The sequence below is a fragment of the Nasonia vitripennis genome, chromosome 3 (assembly GCF_009193385.2).
Source record: "Nasonia vitripennis strain AsymCx chromosome 3, Nvit_psr_1.1, whole genome shotgun sequence".
Classification (NCBI taxonomy): Eukaryota; Metazoa; Arthropoda; class Insecta; order Hymenoptera; family Pteromalidae; genus Nasonia; species Nasonia vitripennis.
This window is the reverse complement of record NC_045759.1, coordinates 14,767,516-14,795,363: the sequence shown is the minus strand read 5'-3', so window position 1 is coordinate 14,795,363 and position 27,848 is coordinate 14,767,516. Positions and strand designations below refer to the sequence as shown.

At 39.7% G+C, this 27,848-nt stretch overlaps 1 protein-coding gene across 20 annotated transcripts; it reads right to left on the bottom strand.

The window, feature by feature from the left end:
• Positions 1 to 28: 28 nt before the first annotated feature.
• On the bottom strand, positions 29 to 27,848 carry LOC100680082. 20 transcript variants are annotated; one of them, XM_031927263.2, is made up of 27 exons: positions 27,326 to 27,835; positions 26,871 to 27,063; positions 26,380 to 26,565; positions 23,222 to 23,331; positions 23,061 to 23,100; positions 22,767 to 22,955; positions 22,453 to 22,618; positions 22,184 to 22,378; positions 22,032 to 22,121; positions 21,838 to 21,942; positions 21,605 to 21,699; positions 21,423 to 21,537; positions 20,553 to 20,698; positions 14,157 to 14,420; positions 13,697 to 14,033; positions 12,874 to 13,573; positions 11,922 to 12,373; positions 6,066 to 6,244; positions 4,828 to 4,855; positions 4,622 to 4,642; positions 3,704 to 3,844; positions 3,124 to 3,353; positions 2,779 to 2,887; positions 1,889 to 1,960; positions 1,288 to 1,403; positions 876 to 1,112; positions 29 to 793 (listed from the first exon to the last, which is right to left on the bottom strand). In XM_031927263.2, the coding sequence occupies exons 1-27, from the start codon at positions 27,372 to 27,374 to the stop codon at positions 574 to 576; spliced, it is 4,785 nt and encodes a 1,594-aa protein (XP_031783123.1). In that variant the 5' UTR covers positions 27,375 to 27,835; the 3' UTR covers positions 29 to 573. The 20 variants fall into 20 exon arrangements, 14 of the variants coding, with proteins under 14 accessions (XP_031783123.1, XP_031783117.1, XP_031783120.1 ...); XR_004344724.1 differs by having other exon boundaries at positions 1,467 to 1,960; positions 12,874 to 14,033; XR_004344728.1 differs by having other exon boundaries at positions 2,787 to 2,887; positions 12,874 to 14,033.

Genomic DNA, 27,848 nt, shown 5'->3' with positions numbered 1-27,848 from the left:
TACGTGATGGATAAAAAATGAAGCAGCATTGGAAATAATTCTGTTTATTTTTAAAATTCATAATCACTGAATGATCAGTAAATATATCCACTTAAGTTCATTTTTAAGACTTAAATTTTGATAACATCTAAATGAAAATAACTGTACACGAATCTATTTACAGGTCGACTGGCTTTGAACTGTTCTTGAGCACACAAAGCACCTAGAGAATGACCTTCAATCATCTTTCATAGGTACATGGAAGACAGTAAAGAGTGTTTAAGAACATTTATCTTCCCAGAAAAACGCGTTTTCGGCTTTAAGTTACATATACACTATCGACACTTTTGGGAGTTCGTTTTCCTCGTTTTTCGCTCCTTGAGATCTCACTTATTATCTTTCGGTACTAACTTAATTATTAAATCATAATTTATAACAACACGAAAACTCATAAATACAGGTACAAAGAGAATACAGTTATACTACTTCGAAAGTTATTTTCTATAAAAAAATCGACGTACTTCAAAAATACTTTTAACAAATAGTTATAGTTGTAAAATTAAAATCCACGTTATGACGTAGAAGTTTAAAGCTTCAAATCGGCTTTGGAACATTAACGTTTTCGATTCGGATACACCGATTAAGTAATTCCTCGATGGACCACCAAGCCAATGGCGGTCCATTTTGTTCACTCGAAGATACAACGCGCTCCAAGAAAAATCCTAGTAAGAAGGCTATGACCAAGCTCAAAAACATTGGTTTCCAGATTGGGTATCTGCGCAATAACCAACAAAATAACGGATAACTATTAACACTGTAAAAAATAAAGAAAAAATTTAGATATCAATTCGACGTTATAGTCTACCAATCTATAAATCAACAATTCAAACGCTCACCTCTGTTCTGTTTCAAGAGAATTTACTACATTGTCATTAGCTGATTCCTGAACAATCTTTTCTCGTTGATTTGGCCAAACTTCTACTTCTTCGGCATGTACGTTATGTTCAATAGTAATTGTTGATAAATTATTAATGGACGTCCGAATTAAACTATTATTATTCTCTTCTCGGGAATGTCGTCTAGACTCTATTTGCTCGGAAATGTCTCGCAATTCTACTATACTACCGGAACTTCTGCAAAAAGTAAAACGCAAGATTTAGTTTACTCATACCATAAGTAGATTATATTAGAACTAATTAAAAATAAATGATGACATATAATCAAGACAGTAATAAGCTATAAATCAAATGGTGAACAAAATTGTTTAAATAAGCTCGTCTAACAGCTCAATTTTGTTATTTAACTTACTCTGTTCGAGCCATCTTCTCATTCTCCAGCAACTTTGCTGGATTCTCGGAAGATAGTGAAGCTTTTCGCGTACTGACTCTTCCAGATACAGAGTTTCTGTGGTGTCTTAAAGGTTCCTGAAAATTGAAATATACTTTAAAAAATAAAAATTGATTAACGCAAATATTATTGATGCATACAGCCTGTCGTAAGAGGCGACTGCTCTAAACGTTTGTTATTGAACTGACTACCATCATGCACTGTTTATTTCAGCATTAATATGTATTAATATTATACAAGTATGTTATTATAAATAGGGTTTATACGATTATCAATATGTTAATTTGAGTTTTAATATGCTGCATGCGTGCAGATCGTTGTAACTCCAGGAATCCATAGAAATAAAGCACAGAAATAAAGCAGCCTTGGATCGCAAACAATTATAGTCTACACTAAATAGCCTGCGTGAAGCAAATTTTTATAAATAAACGAAAAAGTATGTTATTTCGCTGGATACACCCGTTAAGCATGGTAAACAAGTGTCCTAGAATGCGCAAGAAAAGCATATTCACAAACAGAGAAACATATAGAGAAGACGGGAAAAAAGTGGTAATCTCGTTGCCTTTGTAATGTCCAGATTGCTGCCCATCAGCGGCCGGGATATCGTCGCTATGCTAGCTCTCCTTCTAGCCATCTAAAAAAACAAAGTCAAAAGTAACGGTGTCTCATTAATATGCAAGTGCGATCAATTGGAATAAACTTATGATGAAACCAATAAACTGTGAATAATAGGCATAATAATATAATATAAAAGCAAGTGCGAAGCGTGGGGTATGCTGCAGCTGCGTGTGACAACCAATATAGCATGCAATTATTAGTTATGTAATGATGTTTAATTTGATTTTTTTTTTTTTTTTTTTTTTGCAAATAGCTAGTAGTGTCTGAATTCTGAAATGAGAAAAAAAATTGAGTAAAAATACGCTCTGATCATCTAATGACAGGTTTTAATTTGCGACTGTCATGTAATAATTACCGTTGCACTTGTAATTTAATCTTTCTTTGAACTTTAGTTAATAAAAGTTGAATGAAACAGAGCAAAAGGTTCTTAAAAAACTGTCGAAGTGTAAGTTAACAAAAATAGGTCAGGAGAATTTCTTTACAATCTGCATATGTAATTAATTAAAATATAATACTATTAAAAATTCATGTTATCTGACTTATTTGACGTAATTTCTAACAACTTAGGCACTTGAATTTAGTGTAGTCCTTTTTTTTCATTTTCCTGTAGCATAACTACTGTTAAATACCTCTGATAGCAATCGTTTTGATAAAACGTAGCTTAGTGAGCGTAATACACCTTGCCCTAGAAATAATCATACAGAACAAAAATAATGCATGACAAAACAACTCAACATTCAAGAGAAATGAGCGATCAAATGAACAAAGTAGTGAACGAATAATGATCAAAAAAGCGGCTCAAGCTGCAAACAAGTTTTTTTTGCATTTTCGAACCATCGTACGATTATTGTTGGGTACGGCACGATACCGAACTCGCGGAACGTCGTCACCCATCTCGCTCAGGTTCTCTTCGAGCATGATGTTGTTCTCCGCGAGAATTCTCCTGAAATTCAAATTTATTTGAGTACCCCTACACATAGGACAATAGTATCAGAGATGAAGCACTACTCAGGCACCGAGGAAGGATTTGAGATGGGAGAATCATCAGGGAAAATAAAAACAGGAATATCTGGAAACAAAAGCTATTTTTCTCAGGAAGAATCTTAATACTAGCGGAGTTTCAGGGAGAGGAGGGAAACCAGCGCTGAGAAGCACAACACCAGTCTGTCTCTCGCGTACTTCGTCTCCGCAAGCTCATTGGCGAGCTTTTCACACTTGGCTCGTAGCGTCTGCAGGTACTTGTCGGCTAGTAAAACAGCTCGCGATACGCGTCGCTCCTGGTGCACAGCGCCAAGGGTCTCGGCACTACAAGATATTCGATGGGCACATCGGGCAACCATTTCCAACTGCAGCCTCGCTCGCTCCACCCGCTCAAGCGACTCGTTGTCCACGCACAGAGGCGCCAGCTCCTGTGCGATATCTTATTAGAGGCGTCTATGACTTTCGAATGATTGGGAAAGATATGAGTAGTTGGGCATTTTGCCGAATGGGCTCCCACGATCATGTTCCAAAATACATTATCATGAATATTTTTATAGCGTATGCTGAAACAGTTTTTAATCCGAGTAATGTGGGTATTAGTTATTTGTGCCAACTTATTTATAATAGTTATGGCCGATTTTATTAATATAATTTTCACAAATTGTCTATGTTTGATGATAACTAAAATGTTTAAATTCTCGGACTGATGCGATGACAGGAACAAATATAAGAACGGAGTATTGAAATATATGATTAGTTTAAAGACAGTAATATTTGCCTTAATATCCTGCTGCATTTTAACAATCTCGTTGTTGAAGTTCTTCTCAGCCTGATCACGATGACGACGGGACAGAGTTATCCTCTTCGAGAGAGTCATCCTGTCTGTGCTCAATCCAACGGAAAATGATACACACTTCTTCTGCATTACATAAAATGCATTGTTAAATTTATTTTGCATATTCATTAACCCAAATGGATTTTAGTTCATGAACAATATGATTTATCTTTAGACTTCGTAAATGATAAATAATAACAATGAGACTATTAAACAAAAAATGTTTTTCTGAATATCCTCATAATTGTTTTATGTTATTTACATATTAAGTTGAGGTGATTTGATCAAATACCAAAAGGAAGATGATGCAACAAAGAAGCAGATTACACGTTTCAAAAATTTGAATCGATTGAATTTACTGTAACTCCATTTATAAATAAAATCAGTCTCATTTTCTCAACTACTTGGTAGAATCATGCAAGCTGTCTGAATGGTTCTTCACACCAGCATCGAAAAGTACCGCATATTCTTTCGGGTGCCAGGACGAGAAATGTGTATTTTCACTGCTGGTGTGAAAAAATTAGTATATTACATACACGGAAGTAAAATCATGGGTCTTTCCTCGGGTGATCACTGCGATTGGAGAAATGATCGATTTTACTTTCATGTCGAATATAGTACTTTATTCACGACTTAGCTGTGTAGGTGCAGCCATTTTGTTGCCTTGAAAAGTGCAACCTATTATACTCACTGTATATTCTATGTGAAGCATTTTCAATTACTTTGTTGCTGTACCGATAGATTAAGTTGCGTACAGACATCAGTAAAGTCGCAAATAAAGTAGTTTGTGCATCATGAGAGGAAAATTGGTTAGCCCTCACTTAGGGTTATACTGTAATACAAAAACAATAATGTGCTTACTGTCTCAATAGAAATATATACCTTTTCCACCACAGGAATGCAAAGGATAAAAGTAAAAAATATTAAGTCACAGTATAATGAGATAAAAGTTTAATGCCTGGCAGTTATCATGAAGTATTTACCTCGATCTCAAAAAAGCCTACATTGCGGCTTTTAGTTTAAACCCACGACCATTTTAACAAAAAGAACAAGAAAGAAGTATTTACCTTCAGTTCTTCCTCGGGCAAGTTTTCGCTGAAAACAAAAATAATATGAATTAATATATACCCATTAATATAGTTATGTAATAATTTGCATTAAAAAATGCATATCGTATATGAAATTCAATCAAAACACACAATCGCTAAATTATTTAACTAAGTGTGACGTTGATTCCGTTTATTTTTCTTGGATCGGACGTGGATTTCCAGCTAAATAGCTCCCCGGCACGTATATTATTTTGCGATTTTAATGTTGATTTTCAACCGCAAATACGCTTTATCAAAAGATTTAAAAATCGACACTTATAGCACAAATAACCGGAGTTTACTAAATGCAGCATCATAAAAATATCTTAGTCTTCAGTAGCGATCGCTAACTTTTCACTAACAAAGTAATGTAACATTGCGAAATTTCCCAAATAAAACCTCTATGAATTATTCTTCGTTACGACAGCGCTGAAGAAAAAATAATCCGCGTTACAAAATCAAATAAAAGTCGAGAAAATCTCTGCGTGTACCAATAAAGCGACTAAATAAAAGCGCAAAGCACATAACAGTCCCGGGGAGAGGAGTCGCCCGTTACAAAGCCGGCAATAAACGCGATCATCGTAAAAAGATGAAAGACCCAAAAATATCCCACGCATCGCTTAGCCGCGAAATTCGTTGTCGCTCGCTCGCGCGCGCACTTGGGAAGAAGGGCTCGTCGACCAGAGTAGATTATTATCGCGCGTCGACCACCTTGACAGCTGACGATGTCTTTTTAGAAACAGAGCGCGTGGAAAAACGTCGTCGCTGCGTGTCTTAAGTGAAAAAGAGTTCTCTCGCCCTCTCTCGTTGGCCCGTGGAAAAACATTTGCTTAGTGGAATGCGACGAGCTTTTTTTCTTTCAAATTTTTCGGATTTTTACGCCAACGCTATTTGGCTTCTAAATATTTTAGAAGGTGTCATTTGCGGCTCGTGAAATTGGGTTATTGCGTCAGAGTCGAGAGACACGGAATTTTTGCGATGATGGAACGAAAACGTTTCTCCATACGGGATCAGGGTGAATGTCGGTTTAAATGAGATTCAGCAAGGCCGATGTATACTTCGTTGAGCGGAAGACAGCATGCTTTGCAGATTCGTTAGTTGAATTCGAAACGTTGGCTTCCGATAGAATGCACAGCGTTCGAGTGAGTATAAGCCCCGTTCAAACACTCGTCCCCAAACAAATCCAGGCATCGAGAACCGAGAATCCGACTGTTTACCTTATCTCCGCATCGATATCCGGGTAACTCGCGATTCCGGATTCCTGCAGCTTCTCGTCGGACCAGCTCGGGAAAGCCTTGGGACTCTCATCTTCCTTAATCGCTTCTTGGGGCGACGTGTTTGACGTGACTTTCTGGCAGCTGCTGTCCTTGTCGATGCCGTTCTCAGCCGGGGATGTCTGAAATTGAGAAACACGTGTCAGCTCGATTTCACGAACTTTCAAGCTCTTCATTACCACACAATGAAAATTTGTACAATCACCCAATTGAAATTTAAACCACAGATCAGCACACGCTCGTGCGGTTGGAGATAAATAACTACGCGGCGTCAGCTCGATTTTCCAGCTGATCTGACGCTAATGAATTCGCACCTCTCGCTATAGGAGATCCTTCTTTATATAGGCAATCAAAACCGCAGCGACCCATATTGGCGTAGCCTCGGATCGCGTAATCGTCGATTAGCTCCTTATTCGACGAATAACGCAAAAAATCCACGACGATTTTATAACGAAATGAAATTAACAAGTGTGTATTTGTGAGATGAGATTAACGAGTTCACCTCGAGTGGCCTTTAAACGTGCCGAGAAGACCGAGTCGAAGACGTATGGATTCGCGAGTGGTGCGAAAAAAAGCTATTGAATGCTCGGAGAGGTGTGTTGATTTCACTGCGGGTAATGTAATTGCCAACGTGAAATGTGTATTGGCCACTTACAAGCGTAAAAGAGTCTTTTTATGGTTGATGATGTTTGTCTTTAAAAAATTCAACATAAACAATTTAACAATTCAAGTTAAACAATTTTGATTCATTTCAAATCAGCGGCGAAGATAGAAAAAAGTCACCTCGCTTTGCATCACCCAACGCAGAGCAGAATCTCTGGGGGATTCATCAATCGGTGAACGCTCTGACGTGAAAATCGAATATAAATCCAACATCAATATTTATCTATATAAACCGCAGCGTCGATAACAAAGGACAGTAAGCAGATGACAGCGCGAAGGTCCCAATAACGCGATGAAAATAAGCGACCTCGCCGCGCATGAAATTCCGCTAATTTTTCGAAAACCACAAACCTCCTCTAAGATCAAAAGCCGACTCGCTTAAAAGCCGCTTTTTAATTTCGCGTTATAAAGCTCGATCGGCCAAGCGCGCATCATCGTTATACACTGCAACCCGATGCAGCGCTAAATTCGAAAGCTCCAATAATAAATGTCACTCACGTTTGCTCTCTCCCACTCGCAAACCATTTCGACAACCTTACCTTCGGAAGTATATCAGTTTTCTGCGTATAGCGGCGACCGGAATTTTTCGCACTAATAATATCGCGGCAACGTCCGCGAGTTCAAGGCAAATATTATTCCTTCGACGGTGGCAGGATATAAGCGAGCGGACGCCGGATGGAGAGAGCTTTTGTGCGGAGCTTTTTCGATATGATATATTTGTGAGGCTCGGGAAATAAATGCGACGTTGGAAAAACGAGCCCACGCCAACTGATACGGCTTTGTGTTATTTTTTTTATGCATCGCTTGAGAAGTGCGCGGGTGCTTTCAGAGCTTGGATGTCGATGTATATAGCTTTTTTCTTTTAAAAGTGTATAGACGAGCAGTTGTTTTCGCAATTCTTATCGTCGATTCGATTAACAGCCTCCGCGCAGGAAAAAAATATAATCTATGCTAATAATGTTATAGAGATTTTCACATGGTAGACGGGGAGGTCTCTTGCGAGAGGAAACAATTAATGGAAAACATACAATTACGTGTCGACGGTTGTACATGGGTTCAGCGAAGTGATGTTTTTGACGAGTGCCGCAGATATTGGAAAAAAGAGGGGAAAAAGCGCGGCAAGTGTGACACTTCCTCAATATATGCGGGGCAAAAAGTTGATTAACCGGAGCGCTTCGTTTTCAAGTTCAAATTGTTTCATAACCGCGGAGATACGTTCACGTGCAACGGAATATTTAAGAGCGTTATGCTTTTCTCTCTCGGCTAATATGCAAGTCAATGTTTCACACGACATTTCATGCGCGTTATTCCATTGAGATCTTGAACTTCTATTGAAACATTTGAAACTGCTTGACTGTACTGATTGATACTCGATGGCTTACATCTGCCCAGAGAACATGTGTTTTTTTTTAATTAAATATTTGTCATACAGTCGAAAACAATTAATTTGAATCAGAATCTAGTATTTGAAGGTGACTGACCTATTCAATAGTGTCTTTCCTTTATTAAAACTTATGGATCACAGCGAAATTATATAAGTCATCTAATATAAATACACTCCAATAAAAAAAAACAGTATGTTACGAAACCTCTCATTCAAGCGATAGAACAACTCAATCAAAAACTCTCAAAAGGCCGATGATCGAACCGACTTCACATTCGCGCCGTTGCATCGAACGCTTGGCAATCATCAGTGCTTTAAAAAAAGCTGAATCGATAAATACGAGTGAACTCGCTAAAAAAACACACTATCTCGACGATACGAATTCGCGCGGCAAATTGCAAGAATCGCTCGTCTCGTGCGGCTACGTATACACATGCGAAGGAAAAATACACGTCAACACGTGCAAGGGGAAAAAGCCGAGAGACGAGCAATGTCTTACTTGAGAGGAGAGAGGGGATCGTGCGAGAAAGGCAGTAGCTAAGTTTTTCGACGATGACAATTAGTGTTATGCGATCAGGTGAACGGCGATGTAAGCGGTGAGACAGAGCTTTTTCTTATTTTTGGTTCCTGCTTTTTCTTGTTGTGCTCTGTCTTATTTTGTTTCTTTCGGACAGAGGTGACAAGTAAGTACAGAGAAGGAGACAGTTTTGATGGTAATTCCGAATAGCGAGTTGTTTCGTAATAGTTCATTTGGTGCTTGATTATTATTATTATTTGACCAATAAAGAACTTGAAAGTCTATCAATGAATACTAGCTTATTGATAGTCGATTAATTTCTTTGTTCTATAAAATTCATGACTTTTGCATTATAGTTTCCTGTTAATTGTAGTTATCGCCATTAATAAGTTATAAACTATAATGATCAACGATCATTGGTAAAAAGAAACTGCTACAGTAGACAAGATTTGCAAATTACAGATAGAAATAAAAATATTATCTCGAGCAGACAACAAAAATGAAAGATTTTTCAATGACGCGATATGAGAATTTTTAGCCTTGAAACAGTAGTAAAAAGCGCAATAAGAATTGAAGGAAATGAAGCCCTGTATATTATACAAGGTGCTAAGTCTTTTTGAAAACCTTCAAAGTTTCAAACGAAAATCCGTCATAACTTTTTTTTTGCATGAAGATGTAAGCATAGCATACGACAACAGAGTGGAAACCTGAGATTTTCATTACCTTCCCTTTATGATACCTACTAAGCGATCATCTAAAAATGTTCCATCACCAGACTACTGATAAAGCATACATTACAATCAATAAAAATTAATAAACAGATTACTATATGTTACATATATAATGAATACAATCCACAACTTTATCATATGCATAAGGCGTCGCAAAACAAAAGTTATTCTTAGGACGTCACTTCCATTCAATAAATTAGTATCACCGAGCTTATAACAACTACGCACACGTAACAGCGGAAAGAAAATGTTCATGGCAGTGACAGAGAATTTACATTATCCGCACATTTTCAATTATCGCCGACGCTCCTTCGCTTGTCTGAGTCGCAAGATCCGATTCTCCCCGACCTACTTATACGTCTTCCAATTATCTTATTATATCACACCTATATGCTTTGTGTGGTATATGCACGTCGAGCACGAGATTTCCGCAATCCAATGCTTTCATGAACCTCGTTTAATAGTTGGGTATTAGTTGCTCAGTCAAGTCACTGGAAAATTTTCAGTTGGCATATCGGAAATCGTGCTTTTCAGATGGTGGTGAGCTTTCCTTGACCTCGACCTTCTTTCTTGTATAAGATTTTGTAATTAAAGTAGTGAGGGATTTACAATATTTCGGATTCGTTTCTAGTCTAACTTTTTTTTATACGCGTGTATCATGGACATCGTTTAAAGAGCAGTTTCTCGCAATTAAAACGATCATTTTCGCTATAAAAACGTTTGACTGAACGCTAGAATTAGCTTAGAAGGCAAAAAATACACGTTGCTGAACGTTATATGGAGATTCGTGACAGCATGTCAATCAAAAAATTTCGAATTTGGAAATGTATTCATACACTGCATAATATTACGGTGAATTTTTTTAAGTGCAAGATCGAAAAAGGTTTGACAAATTTGTACGGCAAATCGACGCGTGACATACTTAAGTACAATATAATTTTATAATATTAAATATAAAAAAAATGTTTCATTTTTACATTCTGTGAGCTGTTTACCAGCTATCAACACCCATTAGATTTCTTCTCAAAACACATCCAAAACCAATTCCTAAAAAAAGCTCAAAAGCTCCAATCTATAACTTCTACATAATGCGAAGGTCGCTCCCGTCTGCGCATTTCGCTCTTATATACTGCTTCATCGCGCGCACGCAATCGTTTATAATGAAGAGAAAACGCGACTTGTCCCTTAATGACGACTGATCAGTGACAATTGCTCGACAAAATCGATCGATCGTTCGCGGGGCGGTTCCCGCTCGACGCAATCTCTGCGGCCGCGATGCGTTCTGTCATAATTAGCGATTAATTGAAGTACTGCTCTTCGATTGATTGGGCCTCGTTTAAAGAGTAAAACGCGCTGCGGATTTCGAGCACACGCGCGCGTCCAGATTGTGACGAGCTCGATCGAGCTTGCAGCTCTTGTTTAGACTGCGTTGCTGGCGGCTTGATTGCGGACTTTTTTTGGTACGATTAGACGCAAGTTATGCGAGTTGAGACTATTATTGGATTTCTTTATTGAACATCAGCGCGGATTTAATTGAATAATATAGATCGATTTTATACGCCTACGGGTGACTTTTGGAGTACAGATTAATACCGTTTTGTCAAATGTATAATGAGAAATTAACGCCACGACTTGATCTCTCGGCTGGTAATCCACGTGCCGCTTTAACCGATTTACATGCTTTTTAATGTCATTCACATGATTCTATTTTTATCGTCCATTCTTCACCGCGAATCAGTATGTATTTATAGCATCGCATTTAAATTTAATCTGAACGCTAATTTATTGCAAACCATTCAAAGTATAGTATACGAAATTATGTACAAGTTCGGCTGTTTTTTAATGCCGTTGAGAGCGTCGTTTCAGCGAGATTAAAAAGATTAGTTTGCTTTTTATTTGCCTCTTTTAAAATTTTAAAATCGTTGAGAAGAGGCAAGAGGGGGACTACAGCAGTTGCCAAGTTTTTGGCTTGACTGTGCCATTATTTTTAGAATCATTGAGAAAAGCTGATTTTTTACTAAAAAGGATTACTTCCTAAAACTTTCAGAACATTATTAGCATTTTTAACGAACACTCACGAGGATCACGCCAAGTTCATTGAAATGCTTGATAATACGCGTTTTGTAAATTTAATTTTTTTGATATTATATTAAGCGCCTCCTAACTTTGCATTTTATTTTGTGATATCTAATGCCTATAATCGTTTACTAGATTAAGTAATGTAACGGACGAAAGTCATAAAAATTAATAAAATAATTGCATAGCGAACAGACAACGTTGAAAAAGTATTAAATTTAAAAATGACTGTCAAATAAACATTCATATAATTTAATCAATCTATTTGCATCTAGCTAACATATTCAATTCCAGTCACATTCGCTGCCTACTTATCGGAACATGAAACTTTAACATTCAAGAAACTGGAGATCGCGGAGAACTTCTCACTTTGCCATTCAGCACTTAACACAAGAAACTTCAAACAAACTGAAAACAATAAAACTCACCACAAGCTTGATATCCCTCGCAGTCGTGGATTCCGTGCAACTATTGCTCCTTTTTCTGCCCAAAACAGGCTTCCCACTGCTATCCACCTCGAGCACCGAACGGTCCAACATCGACAACGACAGCGGTGGCGATGACTGCTTCTTCTTCTTCTCAACTGCTTTTTCCGCTGGCGTCGACTCAACAGGTTTTTTCTCAACTTCGATTATGTTCTCAACTTTCGTCGCTGTCGATGAGTTTTTCGACGCCCGCAGCGCGTCGCACTCGCTCTCGGCCGAGCTGTCCTCGCCGCTGGACATCGCGCGCACTACTGCCGGCGCGCGGCTGCTCGAGCCGTTTACGCCGCCGCTGGCGCCGCTGCTGCAGCGCGGAATGATGCTCTCCTCGCGAACCGCTGCTGCCGATGCTGCACTGCTTGCTTCTGTCGTAGTTGCCTTCAGCTCCGAGACGACACCTACGCTTGCGCAAATCATCGATCATTGCGGTAGTATATATGTGTTTGCTCGATGAAAATAGCGTTTAATCAGGCCTAATACCATGGTAGAAATGAGTCTAACAACAGGCTAGTAACTAGCCAGTTCTTAGGATTTAATCTAGTTACTACCTAATAAATGGCCAGTTCTTAGGGCCATTTCTACCAGGGTAATAGTTTTGTTTGAAGCTTTTCAACCAAACGCTTCTGTAGCAATGTCAGGCATAAAACGCTAATGTGTTTATAAAAATTTAAGTGGGCTTTGGATTTTCGAATGAGTAAAGTGACTGTGTTACTTTCCTGAATTTAAAGAAACGTGAAATCGCTACCTTACCGACCCTGATTCGATAATATGAAACAGGAATATTTAAGTAATCAAGTATTATATTCACCTAATCAATTATACTACAAACTGTATTTAACGACTATTGAAAGAATTTCAAACTACCAAAATATGTACAAAATAGTTAAGTTTTTCTTACCATTTTTCGAGTACGTTTTGGCGCTTTTATCATCAATATTTGTTGCAAAGACACTATCCGAAATATTTGTACTGCAATCGTTGTCCATACTGCAATTGTCACTGCTTGAGATATCAGTCGGGGTAACATTCAAGTGTTCATTTGACAATTTGCTACTGCCGATTTTGCACGATTCTACGGTAAAAGTAGTCGCTGCCGTTTTGACCACCTCACTCTTCGCCTTGATCTCGTCTTTCCTCGCCAAGTTCGGGGAAGAGCTTAAAATCTTCGACTGATCAGCTGCGTCACTGCTTGAAATCTTTCCAAACGATGAATTCCTCTGCAGCATCCCCTGAACCACGGCTGGCTTTGCAGGCTTCTTTTCATTCCGCTCAATTATATGCGTCTGGTTCACTGTAGAATCGGGCAACTTAAACTTGGGCGCAAAAATCACCGGTTTAGCGACTCTAGGACCAAACGGCTGTTTCTTTTGTTCCTCGCTGAACAGCAAAGAGGATTCGTCTTCCGTTCCAGGGACCGGGAACTCATTTTTCTTTGGCGATGGACTATTCGACGAGTCGCTACTGTTGGCGCACCTATACGTCGTCAGCAGCTGGTTCTTGGAGATAGGCGTAAATCCGCTATAATCTGATTCCTGAACGTCGGGCGTACTGACCGATCGTCGCTTCTCGTTGCTCGTGCTCTGCGCGCTGTCCGGCGTCTGCAAATTATCTATGTCGAAGGACCGCTGGTAGACGGACAACTTTCGCCGTGGAACGGCTTGCGGGCTGTGCTGTGGTGTCTGGAAGTACGTCATCTCGAGCGGCTTTAAGGGCCTGCTTACCTCTGCTATGACCAGTGGCTTCTCTTCGGTACTGGAGCCAACCGGATTTATTACCGAAAACGTTTTCTCACTGAGTCGCGTCGTGACGAATCTCGTATCGAGCTTGCTAATGTCTGGACTGGCAGAGCAGTCTTTAAACTCGGATTTGAGAGTCTTCATCTCCGTCGTTGTGGTTTCGATAATGGGCTTTGGACTGCCGAAATCGGGCTGCTCCTGTTTTACGAAGTTGTGGTGAGGACCATCGCCGCTAGCGTTCACGTGAGCTTTGGAATGCGGATAATCTCCTGGGGGTTTTACTAGTAAGATCGGCTTCTTCAAAGTCAGAATGGATCTCTGCCTACAATAACGGAAAACTCGATTATTGAAGTGTATTTTATCAAATGAAATCAATTGAAAGCCTAATTATAAACCAAGCGTAACAAATCCAGAATAAAAACAGTATTAAAATGGAATGCCTTACTTGGGCTTAGGTCGCTTGAACGGTTCAACAAGCTCTTCCTCGTCCACACCTTGGATCTCGATGATTCTGTTAAGCGCCTCGACGATCGGTATGATGATTTCTTGATCGTGAGTCGACTCGTCTTCTGGCGTCTTGGCAACTAAAGCTACAGATTCCGGCAGCGGCGACGTGGACCTATCGATTCTATCGTACTGCTTACTGTCGGCTATCGTTGTCAACGTCGATGTCACCGAACCCACCAGGTCACTCTCCAGCTTCTCTGATCTATAAGAAAAGCAATTAATTAGGACTTATTCTGCGCACGTTTTCTGTTTTTGCGAGGGAGATTTATGCCCGCGTCGATTGATTTATTCAAGTGATCGAGGAGTTGTATAATTAGTGCCTTCTGCGCGATTTTCGCGAAAGGGGATAATACGGAAGTTGTCGAAGTATTTATGGCTTTTATGGTACTTTGATGTTTATACGAGATGAGATGCTAAATCTGCTGAGACATATCTGTTCGATGAAATTGAAATTTATTAAAACAATGTTATTGTTGAATTTGATGTCATTGTTTCGCAGCACTTTATCGAATAAGATTTCATGAATGTGTATTATTATAGTACATTATTATTGTGGCTTATTTTCATAGTCTCGTATAATCCATATGCATATACAATTAGAAAACATCCAGCATGTGTACAATACGTACACACATACACGCATATTCGTTTAAAAACAAAAAACAGGATCTCAAACAGGATCCCAGAAGTGAATTTCGCTTCTCGTAGCATCAAAACGATTTCGTGTATGAAAAATGGCCACGTTATTCATTGTGAAATATTCAAAACACGTATTGCACGCAATTGCCACAAGTGAACTGGACAGTCTAATATATTTTCGTTGCGACTCGCATAATGTGGAAAATCGTGCACGTTAAAACATCTCATGGCAAAAAAAACGATCCGTTTTATACTATTTTGCACTGCATTTTTTAGAATGAATGTAAGTAACGAATAACGCCGACGCACAGATACTGCAGCTGATAGTCGATGACATAACAGACGAACGGCGGGATGTCCTTCGCACCCATTATTACACTATAACTAAAAACAAATCACAGGTATATAAAACAAAAAAGAAAGTGCAACAAACTCGGAGAATCTCCACAAGCCGTCGAGCGCAGAGCTAGACTAGACAATAACGAACTCGTGTGGCTCGTGGAACACCTACAACACCGGCCGCTGCTAACCAGATTCTTGCGTAACGTTCGCGTATATACATACCGGCATTAAACGTCGCTGATCTATATAACAAGCGGTTATTCTCCTTATTTTTTTCCAAACTCAGAGCCGCCGAAGACGGCCGGCTTTTTCGAAATGAGAATCGCAGTGCGACCACGTCAACGACTTCCGAAGACGATATTACAGCGAGTTTACTATCGAAGGATTATATATCCTGGCGGTTTTAAGAAGCGACGCATGATTTGAACTTCGTGGAGATTATTCCAAGGAAAGACGGTAAATATCCTTTTTTAATGAGCGAAAAGATACGAGCAGTTAAGTAGAAACTTCTAGACATGGCAAGACGGCAAGCGAACTGTATTCCTGAGAGTCGATCTCTGAACCACATTTCTTACGACATATTTTTAAACCAGATCGATGATTATCTCTTTATCTATGTCGCTCTTATGGTATACGCTCGATCGACTTCGCAACGCAGCTATGCCTCGCTTTCGCGCCGTAAACACTTTTTAAATCTTTTTCATAGCGCAGAGTTGACACGTGCGAAAATCTGAATTGAGATCTCCGAGACCTTCGCGCTCGCTGATGCAAACAATATTACTGGCGTATGCAAGTAACACATGTCATCCGGGCTAATTAGAACCAGAGGATCGCGACTTGTAATATACCACCTGATGCACGGACGAGCTGATCTCTGGTTCATAACTGTGAGATTTATCCTCGTGTAATACTATCACTTGGAATAGTTTTTCGTTTAAAGATTTGATTAGTTTATTTCTATAGTTAAGTTAGTAAAATTTCAAACGTTATGCTCAGAGATTTACGGCCTCATTGTAATTTGAAAAGTCCAAATTACTCGAAACACCTTGTAATTACGGAATCAGCATTTTGAAATTCCGTATAATATTCCAGCTAAATATTACGAAACTTTATTGCATTTACAAAAATTCAAAGTAGGTTTCCCTTGTATCTCCCGGTTAATTGTCTTTTCAACTTCAAAACAAATTCGCAAAAGTTTCTTTAACAGACAAGCGCGAACGGACTGTTTATTGTAAAGCGGTGTCAACGATCCCTTTATCGCTCGAAATTCCAGTACGATTTCGTATATATTTAAAGCGTTTTCTTAAATTTAGCGATACAAGAGGCAATATATATGCGACGCTTACTTCCCGTAGTTTACGACTTCGGATTCACCGGACTATTTTTGTCAAACCATCTGCAGAGCTTTGTTTTGTAAAACTTCTCAGCCCGATCACTTATATTTACGAATACAACACACGCGAGCCGAAAAATGCAACTAAATAAAAATAAATAATTTACTCATACGACGTGTAACTTTACGGCGATATGACAAAATATCTGCGAATACATTCGCCGGTATATAACTATGAAATATATACGTTTCCCGACGTCGAACTTTCCATCTCTAGAATCTATACTTCTTACAATCATTTGAAGTGGCGTACACTCATTAATGAACTAAGTAATCTGAAGATTTCTGCTTGTTTTCGCCTCGCTTCTACACTCGTTGTGAATCTTAATTAAACTCAAATAAAAACTAGCGTTACTTGCATACAGTATAGTGGAAACGTGTGACATTCGTACTTCTCATCATAGAGAATCTCACGATCGTCGTGAAGAAAGTATGACTTTTCGCGCTAGAGAAGAAAACTCGTAATTATGCCAAAGTAAAAAAAAGAGCATTGATTATACGAACCTAGGATTCACAAACGATAATGAAATCAGTCCGAAGCACTTAATCTTCAACGAAACGTTCTCGATCTTTCCGCAATTTCGCTCGACAATGAGACGCTGCACACAAACCCGCACTGCACACGACAATGGGCGAACGAGTTTCTTTTCGAGGGGCCCGAAAAAGCAATTCGTGGCGACGCGTACGAGCGTCGAGCGCAGACTGAGGTCTTGGAGTGTACGTGTCCCGAGCCGGCCGCTACGGAGGGTAGTGTGTATATCTCGTTGAACACCTTTTGCTTGCGCGCTCTGATCTGCACTGAGCAGACCTCGGGACTGACAATGGATCGTTGGCTATTGATTCCTTTTTGCACGGGAATCGGTTGGGGGAATTTTTAACGACGGGGGATTCCTCGGAGGGTTTGGTTTGAACTAAGAGATATTGAGTATTACAGGATGTGATTGTTGAAACTGATATGTTGAAAGATGAAATCTTCCATGAGTCTGTTTAGCGAATTTAAATATAGTAGTTGAATAAATTAAATTTTTTTTTTTCAAATAGAAATGACCATACGAATTTCATAACACACAATAAACTAAATTTGGATTGCCCATTTAACACTTGGAACTGCCAGAAAGAGTGTTATACGTATACTATTCCTTATATGTGCTGTGTGCATTGTGCTCGAGGCCTTATAATTAAAATGTCAAAAGTGTATCAGGTGTAATTAAAGTAATTTATGTTTATGTTTCTTTTCTCGGTAATAAAAGGTGTGTGCAGAAAGTAATTCAATTTGTTTCATTATAATAATTCTTGGTATCCACAGATTTGTTAGAATAATTTATAATTTGTTTAAGTTATTAAAGTGATATTTTACGATCACAAGAGATGTGAAATTGAATATCAAAAACGTGAGTAAGATCTCAAAATCGACATAGGCTAATTGAACTGACATTACGCTAAGATAAATGTATATTTAGCTCCGTTTTACAGCAATTTTATACCATCAGTCAAAACTTTACCGATCGTAGCAATTTGTTGACACAGCTGTTCGGTTGTTTTCCGCAAAGGCAACGAAAAAACATCTCGCAAAAACTCCCTCCCTACACCAGCTCTACATTTTCTCGTCGTCGAAAAGAAAGAAAAAAAAGTCGCAAATCAATTAGCAAAACTCGCTCCTCGCAATAAATATTATTCTCCTTCGAATGCACCTGATAGTTACGCAACGCAGTTAAGTGAAACCCAACGACCGAAAACACACAATCGAAAAAAGCCGATGAGCGTGCAGTGTGATTCACGCAAAGATCAAGATCGTTTCGTGAGAGTTCAAAGAGGAATTCCTGCTTCTCCGAAATCGTTCGTCAGTAAAATAACACGGAATTCCAGTAGGGGAAGCGTCCGCAAGGAGATGTAAATCAGGTCCGCGCGACGATTGGCATCGAAGCCCCGTATGTACACCCTGACTCGCGAAAATCGGATCAAGGTCTCGTAAATATAATATATTATACGTGTCCGCAGAGTGAGTGCGCTGAGGTCTTTCTCCGCCGTTTCACTGACCCTCTCTAAAGTTGGGGGACCATATACTTTCGACCTTTCCATCGTCGTGTACAGCTGCGGTGTGCAAATTTAATCGAGAGGAGGATCGGATGTCAATTTCGGTTTGATTTCAGCCTTTTTTCACGCGCGTTATGAGTGACGCGTCGGTGAAAATAAACGAAAATGTTTAAAATTTGTGTAATGACTTTGGAGGCGAGTATGGTTTGCGAATACTGCGATGAGTATGCAATAATTACGGATTGTAAATCAGAATACTGCTGCCGTAAACGGCGACACTTTTCTGCATACGAAAAACGAACATAAATACAAAGCACCCTTGTAGTCTCGTAAATTACACACGTCGGGTCTTCCTTTTTGGTAAGTTTGGTAAGGTGACATTGCGCACGTATGAGAGGCGATGCGAAATCATCACAACATTTGCATAAATAAATTATGGCCGTGATGATTTAGTTTATTTTGGCATTCACAACAGACAACTTTATGATACGGCTGTTATACAGTAATGACTCCGATTAGCCTAAATATGCGCCGCAATAAGTATAACCGTTTGTTTAAAATTAGCAGTTCCGAAATAAATTCGACTACCAATGATAAGGAAGTTTGTTAAAAACGTTAATATTATATTGTTCGTTAAAAGAAAAAGCTTAAATGATTTTAATTCAATCGAAAAAAAGTAATCGCCTTTTCTCTTTCCTCGTATAAGCTTGCAAAGCGTACCAAACTGTGATGATTTAAAGAACGAGAATTGCTCATTACAAAATCGTGCCTTTGAAAGACATTCACAATGCGGTTGCGGGGTCATTACTTTTTACGAGCCTTTTATAAGGATCAACGAAATTGTCGCGATAGCGATAATATATATAAAAGATTAAATTTTAAGGTTCGTGTTGTTTACAAGTGTACACTTATTAGATTTCTCTTATTTTTTAATGAAACATTACCAAGCGTTGTCATTTATCATTGTTAAAACATGCACTGTGATGCAAATTATATAAGAAGCAAAGATCAAAGTTGCTGGTATACCCAAGATAGTTGAAGTTTATAACTTCGTAATACATATGAATTCTGTATATAAATTAATATATCTTTTATTTAGACAGGTACTGGAAAATCTCTGAAATCAAATACTATATTTCTTTCAGTACACCTGTATCTACGTATAATACAGTAAACTAGGTCCCACTAACTTTCTGACTTTGTCTTTAAAAAAATTTATGCTTTGTGTGACTCGACTTGAACGTACGTACTGAAAACACCAATAAACAGATCTCGACACTAAGACACCAAAAAGTAGCAGCGAATGCGGCGTTTATATCAAAAGCCGGCGCCAGTAGCCGGATCAGCAGCGTCGCGCGGATAAACCTCAAGAAACGCCTCTAAAAATAAAACCATCCAAAAAGTCGCGCACCGCATCGTGCTCGCGCGAAAGCAACGTAAAAATTCAATTACCCCGAGAATAGTCGCGTCGCCTATACTAATCGTTGTTATATCGATAAAAAATCCTCGCGGCGACCGGCGTCGCGACGTATGCCCGCCCGACAAAAAGGAGAATAACCGGAGTAACTCGCCTGGCCATAGCAGCAGCGACGGCAGCGGCGAAAATGTCGCAAGCCGGCAAAAGGTCGCGCGCCGTTTATTTTTACGAAGATCGCGGAAGGCCACGTGCTCTGCAACGCCTATATAATATCATCGCCTACTGGTCCGCAATGCTATTTTTACGGGGGGCAGGGGGAGCAGCGCGTGTATATATACGTGAGAAAAAGGAGAGGCATATCTCTCACTGTCTCCGAGCCTTGATCCACATACTTCCGATTGCTCATAGTATGTGCGCGTGTATATACGCGTATGTGCGTCCGTGTCGATTTTGCAGCTCACGTTAGGAAAAATAAGGAGGCAAAAATCGGCGGGAAGAGGATGACTCACCCGAAGAGCCGGTCGTCGGACAGATAGCTAGTTTTCGTGCTCTCGGGCAGCACGTCGGGCTTCTTCTCTCGGGAGTCCTCCCCCATACTAGACGCCACTATCGCAGGCGGTGTCGCCGCTTTGATGGCTGTACAACTGCTTTTTACCTGCACAGAGAAAATACGAGGCTTTATTAGTACAATTGCGCTACTAGACCCACGCGACAAGTTTTTTTTAAATGTTTGTTATAAATACAAAACTCGTTTGCGGTCTCGCTAAGGATTTTTACGAAACTTCGTACTGAAAGATGCTGTATGTGCTGAAACGATAAATTCACTCATATACGCGGCTTAATTTTAGTTGCATATAAAGGAAGACTTCTTTTAGCATCTGTATCCATCAACGTAGTAAAAATCTCCAAGATGGACACGCAAAAACGGAAGAGCGAAAAAAGCGAGAGGTCAAGTTTAAGCGTTCCATGCGTAGCGACTACATACAGCCGGTCCTTTTGTCATGAAAATATGCAGTAAGTTATTTATCTCGGCGCTCATCTCTCGGCATCGGATCTTCGTGTACATATATAACCTCGGCAAGAGCCCGGAAAAAATAAATATACGAAGATAGTCCACGTGCCGAGATAACTAAGTGTATTCAAGAGGCGGGTTAAAATTCAAATTTTGCGAAGCGCGATTATTCGAGTCTAAAATTACGTTCAACGAGCACAGCTTCGGGAACAAACAGGACGGAACGGTAAGCGTCGTTGCACGCGACTTCAGGAGTATAAAAGCTTTTGTGCCTGCAATAGATGCCAGTGAACCCGAACCTGTACCTCTTCTGTCTAGTTACCTATACAGTCAGTTGATCAATAGTGACGTGCGCAAAAGTAATTACCAGTTCTAGCAAAGACGTGATTTTGTGCTTTAACGTTTGTATCCCATCTGGCTCGAGCAACTGCATACTCGGTACGAAGATTTCGTTTCTTGCCGCAGCCATGTCTTGCAATGCTCTAGAATAAATTTGACTCGTTATTGACGCTCTATATTTGGATATTACCAAACAACGTGTTTACTGACTCGTCCAACTGTTGTCCCATGAGAGCCAACTCATCGTTGTAAAATGAAAGTTCTTCTCTGAGTTCTTGAATTTTTGCATCCTCGGCATTGTAACCCTGAAATGCACGGAGTTTGCTTCGAGAATTTCGGGCACGCATGACCTTCGTCAAAACGTAGCATTCCGGTGGAAATACTCGTTTTGATATATGGCCGTGCTACTAGAAGGTTCTGAAAATTGTGAAGTATAAACTTACGGAAGCTTTTAATTCAGAGTAGAGAGAGTCTTGGTGTCGAATCTTGTTACTGTACGGTGTACTGTGAATGTTGAGGTGATTGTACGGTGGCGGTGTCAGAGAGAACTATGAAGTAAAAATTTAATTGATTAACGGCTTTTGAAACATCGGTTAAATACTCGATAACTACATTTATAATGGTAGTAATAAATTACCCGGCTGCTAGAACTGTCACTTTTGTTTATCATTTTCGACTGCAATTCAAGGTTCATATTTTGCAGCTCTTGAATCTTCTCTTGAAGATGCTGTAAGAAAAATAAACTGTAAAGTTTCAAAGAATTATTAATTTTAACATATAAGTTTTTACATCGACATTCTGCTGGTAGGATTTGCTCAACTCGCACAGTTTGTTTTGCATTTCTTCATTCTCTTCTAGAAGATATCCGCACTCAACCACCTTTCCATCGTACTTTTTCCTATAATCTGCAAGCTTCCTGATGAGTTCTGAATTTTCTTTCGTAAGTGCTTCTATTTTTGCTTTCAAGTTCAAAATATTTTCTTTCTGTAAAGCAAATCGTAGACATGGAATAATTTTTCATTTGATGCAAATAGTAGACGGAACACTATATTACTCACTTCTGTTTCCAATTCTGTAATCTTTTTTTCTAAAGTGGAGTAAGCTTTTTCCAGTTTCCGCAAATCCCGCTTGTTCGACTCTTCCCTTTGTGCCGCGTCTGCCAGCATTTCCCTCTGATCCTCAGTTTCCTTTTTTACTCGCGTAAATTTATTAGTCACATGATCTCTGCAAATAGTAATAAATATTTATGTAAGCAAAGTATACATTCGATGCCCCAAAATCGTAATCAATTGAAAACTGTCATTTGTGCGATTAGCTAAAGTCAATCAAACGAAAGCATGAAATGTACTTTTTTAACCAAAGAAAAACATACAAAGCTGATTTCGTCGATTTTATTTCGCGCTCGAGCGCTGAAATCGTGTCTTCTGCTCGTGAAAGATCATCTCTCAGACTGACGGTCTCTGCATTATAACGTCGAATGCGAACTTTTAAATCTATTCCGGAAATGTCGTCATTCATATGATCTGCATCCTCCGACGACTCCATCATACTGTCTGTCGTGCTGAGTAACATCGTTTTTATTTATAAGCATTGTATGGTTCTGGTTTCGCCATGACCATAAAATAACAAAAAATTTATAAAATTCAGTGTTTTACACCGCTCTTACCCAAACCCCATACTGCTGCTATTGAGACTGTAACAGGACGCTGCAAAATTATAAAATATTAGGTCAACTGTGCGCAAAACTTTTTATTTTGGTTTTTTAATGATGGCGCCTTAAAAGTAAATTCAAAAAAAAGTTGTTAAATAAATCGAATTAAAATTTACCAACAGTATCCAGCTGATTCATCGAGCAAGAGTTGAGGTCGTCGTCGATGGCATCGCTGTGCTCCTCCACCGAAAGTCCATCTCTCTCCGAGTCCTCCGTCGGCGCATCGCTAGACCACACAGATTTGAAACGATACATTTTTCGATGCAGGCTGGCTTATAGTCGATGAACAACGGATCACACGGACACGATAATGTTTGCAAGTTCATTTTTCGATGTTACGTTTGTTTTGCGAGTCATTCGTAGCTTTCTGTCATCTCCGCGGATGTTTTATTGCATTTACTCCCGGCAATGATGGACTTTAACTTGAATACAATTTTTTTTCTTTTTAAATTAATGTAAGTAGCCTATTTTACAAATGAGAATATTTAAGTATGAGCCATCGCGAAATCTTATCATGCTCAGATGCATGTATTATAGAACAGCCAAATAGAGCCTATGCATAAATGATCGCCATTTCAAAAGCACAAAAACTGCCTCAACATATAGAAGGGCCATTTCTCAAAAGCTTCCCGGCAAACACGATAAATTTCATTCAAACATCTGTTCAAACAATGAGCAACGAAACATAATCAAACGAACCGAGACCCCCACGCAATCTTATGTATGGCTTTTCTTACGCTGAAAATTATCCAATGCACTATACCAACAATGGGCTGCGAGTAAGTATATTATGATAAGCAATACAAAAGCGCAAGCGCGGTGCTTTGACACTTGCCATATAATACCCGCGCGCGCGCATAGGAAAACGTTAGATTACCACGACGACGCATAATGTGAAAATGCGCGCGCAAGCGATAAGTTGACGGTGCATACACTAGGATAGAGCTGTATAGAGGCGTCTGTGCGTGTGTACACAGGCGCGAGCTTTGCATAACGAACAACAAGAGTCGCGTATTGACCCCGAAAATTCGCGCGTGTATTTGTGCAGGTTTGCGTCGTCAGTATAGTGATTATGGTTGGTTTTATTAATAACGATTAATTTTTTGTTCAATATAATCAATAGTTATATGCAACCTCTGTATAGATGACTTTGGTACTAAAATTTCCTTGTGAGGATGTAAAAGTAGTAATTAAGATATTGACCTTTTTTTTATAACCGGGCATAAAATAAGCGCTTAATTAATTTAACTCACGTGTGGTTTATATGACATTTTAATTAATATATCTTACCTTCGAAAAAATTGCAAGCAATTTATAAGCGAGATAATCAAGTGAGTTTATGAATAATAAAACTATTAAAATTGCGTGTCAATGAACCACATCGCATGTAACTACAAAATAGGTTGTTTAAAATGAATCCAAACTACACGTGCTTCTCCGCAGCAGTAATGCCGAAAATATTATTAAAAACGCCGAGAAAGCTTGAGATCGACGCTCGTAATTTTCCATCGAGATTCTTCGCGACATGAAATTTAGAGAGGTCGCGTAAAGTAGCAATTGCGATGCGCGAGCCGGCTTTGAAATATTCCTTAACAGTGAACTTAACCTTGAAGAGAAAAAACACAGTTGCGGTGTATATTAACTCGCCGCCGTTTGGTCGGCGTCGCACAGAGAAATCATCCAAAGCGCGAAGTCCATAATTTCCATAGCAGACGAAATTGTAGCGCATTAATGTCTTAAAATAAATTTTAAAAGTCGACTCTCTGTGTATACGCGAAACTTCTCTGAAGTTCAAGTTTGTTATTGCTAATTGCTACGTCTTTTACTATGGCTCGAATGCTTTGATGACTTTATAAATATATTTAAATGCATTATTTATGACAATTATTCTCAATTTTCGCATGATTATTCACAAGTCACTCTGAGATAACGTTTTTAAGATATGTAAACAATTATTGAAATAGAGATAGTGAACCATGCTAATGCATGGACGCATTTTTCCATACCGATAATGGCATATAATCGTATGATTATTGTAATAATCCTGAAAGTTCGACATTGAGCGGTAACATTTTTCAAAAGCTAAGTGATATTCAAAGTCATCTTGAAAAATGTGAGTGTTTGGATGGTAAATCTACTAGAATAGTTGAGTGTAATCAAAGTCTAATCGAATACCTAAGTATACCTATCATTTATTCTTATCCCGAAAAACGTATGCTTTCATTCAATCGGGATTATCGTGAAGGTTTTTTTCGAGCTAGATACGAATTCGCTTCTCAAAACAATATTCACATCATCCGCTAGTTTAAAACCAACGCTTACTGGGAGTACCACAGTGTAACGCAGTCAATTGCACACACTCGCGATAAGAAATTTCGCACTTTCCCAACAACAACAACCACAACAACAACAACAACAACAACAAAATACTGCGCGAAATTGAACTTCACAACGAGGCACAGCCGTTAACGCGACTGCGAGTACGAGGCCCGCAAGCGACTTATCGGGGCCTCGCGCAGCACCTGAGCTAGCTCGCGCTATATACTGTCGGCGCACATATGCACACGTACAGCTAACTAACGAGTCGTTGCGCGGATAAGCTCGAAAAGTCACATGCGTCCCCCGATGCAACTCTAACTATGGACATTTACTATTTGGACGTCGGAGCAAGAAAACTGTCTTAGTCACACGGCGAATTCTACATTTGTTTTTCCATTTCGCGCCTTACGCGACCGAGTTTTTTTCACATTTGTTTATTATTACGGATGAGATGAATTCGTGCTGCGCTTGCGGCGGAGTAGAAAGCAGCCCGCGTTGATGAGGTAATGAACTTCTGATAAGAGCTGAATTTGCTTACTCGCGTAATTGTTACAAGTGCGCAGTGAATATTTCAAAATTTTACAATGGATTTCGATATTTTATTTTTAATCAACACAGTTTATCGATTTATGTCCGTAGCCAAGTGTAAGAGCAAACGTATTGTAATTCTCTGTGTAACAGTAGATAAAGAATCTATACCCGCAGACATTCGCCAACAAGTGCTTGGACTTTAAGAAGTCCTATATAACGTCGTGACGCCAGCTTGCGGACAATCGATAGGCACATAACAAACCGTATTAATACTAAATCGCCAAAGCGGAAGAAGCGACACGCAACAGCTTGAATTATATACGTCGAAAAGCCATACCTCGCTTTCTTATACCTTTTTAACAAGAAGCTGTACATACTTATTCACCATATGTCAATGAATTAAATGTACGCGTGACAGACGCACCTGTGGTTCAGGCGAATGTTGTTGTTGCCATCCTGCTGCACTAGATTGAACAGCTTGAGAAACCAGTGCTCCGATGATTCCTTGAATTCCGCCCAGTCGACGTTATTGTTGCGAGCGACTTTCTTCAGGGACTTGTGCAGCTCCTCCAAGAAGACAGTCCTCTGGCTTTTGCACAAAAATATAAAACTAATAATGGTCTTTTGGTATTCTAATACAAGCTTACGTGAGGTAAGCGATGTAAGTTTCGATGACGCTTTATAATCCTCGACTTCACTATTTAACTCGGTTATAAAAGACTCTATTCTGATCTTTCCGCGAACGGCGGTAAGAGACCTTTTTTTAGAAAAAAAAAACCTAACCTATCCGTCGAATGTAAACATGCGATGAGTAGCCTCAGCTGATGATCGTGTGTATAAGTACAACATTAAGCATGAAATCGAAAGTCAAATATAATATTAGATGTGCCTTCGTAGACTAGATCTGATACTTACCGAAAGTGTGGGATTTGTGCGAAGTTCTTGTTGATGTTATCGACGATTACCGCAACCGGCACATCATCATCCCCGAGCTCCTGACTCGTCGCGGTGACCGATGACTCGCTGATGTCCTCTCCCTGCAGCACCGGCTCCTGCAAGCCCTGACGGGATTGGGCGGCGCATTCCTCGAACACTTTCCTCTGCAGCTCTGTGGACGCAACGAACGTTTTTCTATCAAATCGGCGCACTACGAAAACTCGCCATCGCACACGTACTCCTACTCCTACTCAGGTGGAGAAACACGCAAACGACCGTAAACATGATTATGATCGCGCAGCTCGGGAGAAAGATTCGGGAGGAAAAATAACCAAAAATAAATGATAAAAAACGTTTGACAGGACATAACCCGCGCGCGCGTGCGAGAGAGACAGAGAGAGAGAAAGACAAACACAAACAACAGACGTGATCACCTTCAACCCAGTCTGCTTTTCCGAGGAGCGTCGCCGTGTCATCGGACATAATAACTCGAATCCTGACGAGCCTGCAACTGCAGCACCAACCGGCCGTTTTCTCCTGTTCGACTTAGGCCTACGTAGCATCGGACTTGCTGCTGCTGACGTTCGTCTATATTCTGCAGTTCCGGTGCAAATAATCTTCTCGTCTCACACACTGTATATATGTGCACACACACACACACACACACACACACGTACACTGCACGCAAGCAAGCGCGCTGACTGAGTCTCTTCTGGCTCACCCCCTGATGCGAGGTGATCGGCGAAACGTAAACAACTCGCTCCCAATCGGCCAAATCGAATGAACGTCCGCGGGCGCGGAAAAATTTCTTATGTGCAGCCAGTGCGCGCGCGGTTCGTCGATCGCGAATGTTTATATAGATGCGATGCAGGCAGGTATACCGCGCTTGCTGCTCTGGGCTTTGAAAAAGTCGGTCGGTTGCGCGGCACGACTACTACCGCACTGGCACTAGAGCCC

Coding starts and splice junctions, on each gene's coding strand:
- LOC100680082 (XM_031927257.2), bottom strand. CDS start 27,374: ATGTCCGATGACACGGCGACGCTCCTCGGAAAAGCAGACTGGGTTGAA. Junction 23,332..26,379: donor AACATTCGCCTGAACCACAG/GTGCGTCTGTCA, acceptor TGTGTGGTCTAG/CGATGCGCCGACGGAGGACT. Junction 22,379..22,452: donor TTACAGAATTGGAAACAGAA/GTGAGTAATATA, acceptor TTTGCTTTACAG/AAAGAAAATATTTTGAACTT.